The sequence below is a fragment of the Sus scrofa genome, chromosome 13 (genome assembly GCF_000003025.6).
Source record: "Sus scrofa isolate TJ Tabasco breed Duroc chromosome 13, Sscrofa11.1, whole genome shotgun sequence".
Classification (NCBI taxonomy): domain Eukaryota; kingdom Metazoa; phylum Chordata; class Mammalia; order Artiodactyla; family Suidae; genus Sus; species Sus scrofa.
In genome coordinates this window covers 93,303,134-93,310,746 of record NC_010455.5, presented here as the reverse complement: position 1 = coordinate 93,310,746, position 7,613 = coordinate 93,303,134, and the positions used below count along the sequence as shown (strand labels likewise).

Genomic DNA, 7,613 nt, shown 5'->3' with positions numbered 1-7,613 from the left:
CTTGTCTTAGTTTTTTTTCTTTTTCCCTTCTTTTTTAATCTAGAACTAATTCCAAATCGAAGCCTCAAAAGGGTTCAGATACTGTCCACAACCCATACAAATATACTGCCAAAAACACTATAAGGTATGACTTCAGAACTGAAAACCATCTTCCTCAAACGTACTTTCAACTGGATAGGTGATGTAATTTCAACAACACAAAACAAACAGAAGACAAAAGATAGAAATAGGAAAAGGAAAATTAAAAGCACTAGCCTATCTGGCCAGATGCCTGGTTACTTTCCCAGATCTAAGGCAGTTTTAACAGTTGGTTTCTCCCCTTCCCTACCTAATGTGAGATAAACTGCTCCAAGTCAGCAGAACAGATTCAATATCCTGTAGTCAACGTATGGCCATACCTGACACCGCAAGACTTCCTAGACCTCGACGATTTTTTCCATATTTAAGGAGTTGGGAGGAGTGTCACTCAACTTGTCACTGAGACACACCTCTCTTCAGAATTTGGCAAACCACTCTTGGGGGCTTCATGCACCTTCCCCCTGTCCACCTCAGCCACAGTACTGTTTAAATAACTGAATATGAAACACAGAAACACAAACAAATTTTTGGATTTCTTTAAAAATGACATTTGTATTAAAAATCTTAAAATGAAGAGACAATGATTAAACACATGTCTGGAATTAAAAATTACAAGTTGTTAGAATTCTCTTGGTACATCACAACAGCAAAATTCTGCTCTTTGCTTCTGGAGGAACACCCTATAACAGAAAACCAAAAATTTTAAAAAATGATACAAAAGGGGAGCTAAATACCTGAACACTGGAACAAAATGAAGCAAAAAAAAAAAAAAAAAAAAAGAAAGAAAGAAAAAAAGAAAAAAGAAACCCATTGCAAAATAAGTGAATTACATCTTAAAAGCTGGAAATAATAAAGAAATTCACCGAACAACAGGCCCTATTGTCCTGATTCCTTCAGGAAGATTACTGAAAGGAAATGGGGAAGTGGTTTGAGGGGATCTGGTGGGAAATTCACAGGTTGGCACCGGCTGGAACAGCTGAGTTTTGAAGGCACTCTGCAGACACAGGGGTGCTGGGGGCCCTGAATCACATTTGTGAAGTCTTTGTACTGTGTTTTAAAGAGCTAGTCATCAAAACCTGTTACTGCCAACCAATAAGAACAAAAAGCTAAATCTAAAAACACACACACACACAACAGTACACACAAAAATGTGCAGATCTGTAACATTTTTTTTCACAGCTGATAAAAAAAAATACTACCGTTCTCCCCCAGACTCCCCTTTGATACAGTAGGTAAACAAAAATAGATTTTTTTTTTCCACAAATATCAGCAGACACATTCTGGCACCCCACACTGTATTGGCATCAGTGTTAACAGTCCCAGTTCAGATGTGCAATACTTCAGATTGGATACACTGTAACAAGAATCCAACTTTGCATAGACATCCTCAGAATCATAATCAGTCACGGGGTTGCCCTTCCAAGCTGGCAGAAAAGGAACCCGATCTTAATTTCCAGCTACTCCTGGAAAACGAGGAAAAAAAACAAAAGTTTTTTCCTCTCCTCCTGCTCCTTCATTTGGTTCTCCCGGACTTCCTTCCGAGTATTTAAAACTTGGAACGAGAAAAACGGTTTTGGACAGAAAAACAAAAACAAAAAACTCCCCCTTTCCAACCTTCTCCCCGTCCTCTTCCTCCCCCACCCCATTTTTTTTTTTTTTTTTTTCTCCAGGCTGAAACTTTCGCTTGCCGGTGTCAAGCTGCCAATACAGCGCCCCAACGGCTGCGTCAATGGGGAAATAACGCGTCAACCAAAATCAATGAGAAACGTACATGCCGCAAAGAGCCACATTTCCATCGGGTCTCGGATGGTCAGAACGGCACACCCCCTCGGACACGGGGCAGAGGCAGGGGACATGGCCACGGGGGCCAGCCGGGCTCCCGGGACACCCCGGCCGATGCAAAGTCGTCTCCAATCTCAAAGCAAGAAGAGAAATCACATTTAGAGTCGGGTGCGTTTGGCTTTTGTGCGCAGAGCTCGGCCGGCGCGCGGCAGCCGCGGGCGCCTCAGAGGATCACGCAGGCCGAGCAGCAGCCCTCGTCTCCGTTGGGCTGCGCCGCGTAGTTCATCTGCCGCACGATCTCGGCAAACAGCTCGTCCACCGAGGCTTTGTTTTTGGCCGATGTCTCCATGAAGGGGCAGCTCCACTCCTCGGCCAGGGCCTTGCCCTCGCCGTAAGAGACCTCGCGCTCGCCCTCCAAGTCCACCTTGTTGCCCACCAGGATCATGGGCACTCTCTCGTACCGCTTTACGCGGATGATCTGGTCCCGCATAGGCTTGATGTCCTGGAAGCTCTGCTGGTTAACGAGGCTGTAGACGAGGATGAAACCCTGGCCGTTCTTGATGTACAGGTCCCGCATGGACGCGAACTGCTCCGTGCCGGCCGTGTCCAGGATCTCCAGCACGGACGGCGACGAGTCCACCTCGATCTCCTTGCGGTAGAAGTCCTCGATGGTGGGGTCGTACTTCTCGATGAAGGAGCCGGTCACGAACTGCACGGTGAGCGCGGACTTGCCCACGCCGCCCGAGCCTAGCACCACCACTTTGTACTCTCTCATGGCTCCGTCGGCGCTCGCCCGTCGGGGCTGCGCGCCGTAGTAAGGCTGGGCTTGGCGGCTGGACTTCTACCCTTCCTCAGCTCCGCAGGAAAAACTCAGGAGCGAAATGGCCGAGGAGCGCAGAGCGCGGAAATCACCGAGCGGGGGCCGGGCGCCGGGCCGGCCGGCAGCGGCAGCGCGTCCCTGGGGCGCAGGTCCGGGGCCCCGCAGCAGCCCGCGGCGGCAGCGGCAGCGGCAGCCTGGGCGGCGGAACCGGAGGACAATGCCGGCAGCCTGTGCAAAGCGAAGGCTGCAGCTTCTCGTCGCGGCAGCCCAGAAGGGCGAGGAGGCGGCGGAGGTAGCGGGCTGCGGAGGCGGCAGCTAATTGCGCGTCGGGCCGGGACGCGCGTGGCATGAGTCCCCGCAGAGCGTGCGCCCACCGCCGCGGCCCATGGAGCTCTCTTCCTCAGCCTCCGCGGGGCGAGGGCTTCCTACTCGCCGCGCGCAGCCCGGCCCTCCCCGCCCGGACGAGCATGCCCAGTGCGCCGCCGCCGGCCGCTCCCGCCGGATCCGCTGCTCCTGGTTTTCCAGGGAGCCGGGCGGAGGCGGGGTTGTGGGTGGGGCTCGCGATTTGAGTCGGGACTAGCGGATTCGCCGGAGGCTCTGGTCTCCCAGCAAGAGGACAAATGTGCCGGGATGTGTAGGTGTTTGTGGCGGGCTGGGAGAGCTCCAGTGGGAGGTTGGAGGCAGCCTTCTTTCGCCGCTCTGGGTTCATACATAGGGGCTCAGGCTCTTCGAGAAGCGAGTGGGTGCGGCAGCCACCCCCTCACTCCTCCCTGGGAATAGGGAGGATTGGGCTCTTGCCTCGCATCATTCAGAGCCCGTAGATCCCACTTCCCAGACCCCCGGAGGGTGTGTCTCCCGGGATTGAGACCCAAAGGACGTTTGGGTGTTTGGCGGGAAGACCATCTTCCCCTACCCAAGGCGCAGCTCTTTCTACCCGACCTTCTCTGGCCTACTCTCCCGCACTTTCATCTCTGGGACAAAGAAAACGGGAATGCTGGGTCTGAAACCCTGTTGCGACTAGGGAAAGGGCTGCCTCTACTAACCAGAGCTGTCTTCGGGCTAGGGTTCCGCGGGCCACCCCGCCCCCCCACTCGCCCCCTCCCCCGCCCCAGTCAGCTGGGGCCAAAATCTGGAGAGCGGATTACAGTCCTATCCAAAGCGGCGGTGGCGCCCGCAGCTAGTCAGGGCATGCTCAGTGCACAGAGCAGGTTTGGGGGCTTGGAAGTAGGAAGCTTGTGCACCACACACCCACACTCTAGCTCAAATTACCTCTCCCAGACTCTGGACCCATTGGTCCCGGGGCGCAAATCTCACACCCTCAAATGCTCTCCCATTGGCTACTGCCAAGATCTTATCAGTTTGGGCTGCTTCATTGGCTAAAAAGTAGACTCCGCTCGTGATTGGTTATTTATAGAGATTGAGTTGAGAGGCGGAGGCACAGCTGTTCTTTCTCTGCTGCTCCCCGCCCCCTTCCTCCCACTTCCCCATCCTAGTCGTTTTGAAGCTAAGAGTGAAAAAAATAAGGAATTTAGGCGGAGATCTCAGAGCTAAATATAGTCCTTTGTTGGTGTATTGGAGAGAATCTAACTTCTTGGTGCCCAGTCACGACAGTCGGTTGAAGGGAGCTGGCTACAGTTCTTGGTCTTCAAGAAACAGCAAAGTTTCCAAGTTTGGTGGTTTTTCTGTTTGTTTGTTTGTTTTAGCAGGGTGGGGGAGGGGCTAGGATGTGGAAATGGGCCACTATGAATTCATCTCACTCGGGTGGGGGAATGCCCGGGCTTGCCTTTAGAAAACGTCTTTGCTTTGGGGCGGGAGTTCGCTAGACTGGGCTGGGCTCACAATCACGGGAGGTACCAGGGAGATGCCTCGACTTGCTCCAAGTCTCTCTCCTTCCTCGCGGAGGAGAGATGTCAAGACCTGTCAAAAGATTGAATGCTGTTAGCGTGAGCCCCAGGGATAAGAGTGGGAGGGACCGAGCTGCGTCAACCTGTCTCTGTATCGTGCCTTTTTTATTCGATGCCACTTCCCACTGGTTTAACCATCCCTTCGGAGGGACAAACCAGGAGGTGTGCTAACGTTTGGTTTCAGTTCCCTCAGTCCTGCGGTGACTCAGGGCCATGTTTTCGAATTAACCTCCTAGCCTTAGCTTGCAGTGTGATGGGCGGCAGCGTGAATTCTTGGCCAAGGGACCTGGCGAGTCGCCTGCAGGAGCCAAAGCTTTGGGTGGTGGGGGTTGAGCCCGTCCCTGCGCGTGGCCCCGCTATTTAGTGGGCAGAGGGGTTATCAAAGTGTTTGGCTGTAGTTATGCTTATGTAATTCTCCAGAAACCTTTACGGCAAATTCTCCTAATACAGCCGGAGGGAACCTCACATTCGCCTAGCTTTTAATGTCTGAGAGGCGTTTTACATGTTCTGTCTTATTTACTCCTCGTAAACATAATTATATATACCTATTTTAAGGATGAGGAAACTGAGGCCTTAAGACGTTCAGTAACTGGCATGAGATCTCACAGCTAGTGAGTGGCTAGGCTAGGATGCTGACCCAGGTGTTGGGCTGCAGAACCTGGTCTTGAAACCATTAAGCAATACAACCTTCTCACAGGAAAGTTCCCAGATTTTAATCTTTCTTAGGTTGAATCTTGAGGTCTTTTGACCAGTAGTGGATATCAATTATTATCTGAGACCTTGGACAAGTACTTTAAGCGCTCCTAACCTTAGTTAAGTTTCTCTACCTATAAAAGAATGATAATAAAATTCGCCCCACCCACCTAGCTACCTGAGGAATCTTGGAGAGAATCTGATGACCAAACCCTTCATTAAAATGATAGTCAGCTGAGCAGAATTAGAACCTAGAGTCCTGGCTCCTTTTTTCATGGTGGCAGCCTATCCTCAGGGATAATAAACAGATAATGTGTGGAAAGATGCTTTTAAAGCTGCAGCACCCCCTAAATTCATGACAATTACAACCCAGGTGGCTTGACAGCACTATCTAAAAAAAGATCATCTTCAGCCATGAGAGTGGGTATTTTTTCAATTTAATTTTTATCTTATACTGGAATATAGTTGATTTACACTGTTGTGTTAATTTCAGGTGTACAGCAAAGTGATTCAGTTATACATATATCCATTCTTTTTCAGATTCTTTTCCCACATAGGTTATTACAGAATACTGAGTAGAGTTCCCTGTGCTAAACAGTAGGTTCTTGTTGGTTATCTGTTTTATACATAGTAGTGTTTATATGTTAATCCCAAACTCCTAATTTATCTCTCCAGCCATGGATGGGTATTTTTAAGTGACCTCTCTGGTACCAAAGAGCTGCCACATTTTGAATACTTTCCATTAGAGATTCTTGAATAGCAATTTTTATTACTCTTGGATGGTCTTCCTCAGAAGGATTCCCACTGGATTGAAAATGAAGTAATGAATGAAATTGATGATGCACAAATCTTTAAAACTGGTCACTTGGCTTCCTATGAAATTTGTTAGGAGTTTTTATGTACCTCCGTAATGGTATGAGCCATAATCCTGTTCTATATCCAATTACCCTGTACCATAATTATTTACATGTCTGTACCTTGTCATCCAAAGCACCATGTGAATTCCTTGAAGTCAGGGCCCATACCTGGCTTATCTTTGGAGCCACCTCTGTCCCTCATAAAATTTAGTAGAGTACTTACATAGGAGGCCCTTAATTAATTATGTATGAGTATATGAATGGCATTCTATTCCTTTTCCAAACTCTCTCTGTAGTAAGAGATATATTAATTCTTGATGAGACATGACATTTCCTAGACCCTAAGAAAAATGTATGCTAATGTTTCAATCTCCCTGAGTCATAAAGATGGCTGGGTGATAAAGATTACCCTTATATGGTGGAAGCACTAAGTCAGTGCTGTCCAGGGCGTGGGGAAAACTACCGAAGCACCCAGTGGATAAACTCTTTCCCTGAAGATTTTTTTTTTTTTTTTTTCTCTTTAAGGCCGCACTCACAGCAGATGGAGGTTCCCAGGCTAGGGGTCAAATTGGAGCTGTAGCCACTGGCCTACACCATAGCCACAGCAACATGGGCTCCAAGTTGCATCTTCGACCTACACCACAGCTCAGCCAGATCTTTAACCCACTGAACAAGGTCAGGGATTGAACCTGCGTCCTCATAGATACTAGTCAGATTTATTTCTGCTGAGCCATGATGGGAACTCCATGAAGAAGATTTAACAATTGCAGATAAATAAAAAGTCACTTTTAGAAAACAATATGAATTAAAAACTACCAGGTTAAGGCTTGCTTAATCTTTGATGTTGACTGCTACATAAACAGTGATCCCTTTATGAGCAAAAAGAGCTTCTGTGACAGGGGTTAGGCCTTCAGAGAATTAGCAAGTTTGCTAGAGCATGAATCTTCCAGAAAATAAGTACCCACCTGCACTCTTCATTTATACAAAATAGAGGTTTATGTCATCATGTTCATAGTTTTCGCTGGTGTTACCTATAGGTAAACAAATAATTTTAAATAAATTCCTCTCATTTTGAAAATATCATCGCTAAATTGAGAATGACCATGTATCATTATTTTGAAGGGAAGTCTTGATGTAAGGCCAACTATGTCTTGCAGAGTTCTCAAAAAATATTTAAGTGCCTGAACAGGTTATAGCATAACCAGGTATCCACTAGTAGGCTTGGGATATTTTAATTTAAAATAATCTTCAATAATACCCTTTAAGATATTTCCTAAGGCAACCAAACCATCTTCATTCTTACTCTTCACATTGCACTTTGGGCAGCCAACTTGTGAGAACAATGGCCTATATGGCTTGTAATGAGATTTTCTATCTTTATCTTAAAAATGTCCTAAATTCCTAACATGGTAATTAAAGAGAGACAAAGGTATGCCTAGTTTTTATTATTATTTTTTTATTTAGAATATTATGCATTAC

At 47.6% G+C, this 7,613-nt stretch overlaps 1 protein-coding gene across 1 annotated transcript; it reads right to left on the bottom strand.

Moving 5' to 3' along the window:
- RAP2B (RAP2B, member of RAS oncogene family) lies at positions 2,084-2,635 on the bottom strand. The gene has a single exon (NM_001123185.1). It carries the CDS (start codon positions 2,633-2,635, stop codon positions 2,084-2,086), a length of 552 nt encoding a protein of 183 aa, NP_001116657.1.

What these genes read in the sequence shown, in the direction of transcription:
- RAP2B (NM_001123185.1), bottom strand. Translation starts at nt 2,635, where the DNA reads ATGAGAGAGTACAAAGTGGTGGTGCTAGGCTCGGGCGGCGTGGGCAAG.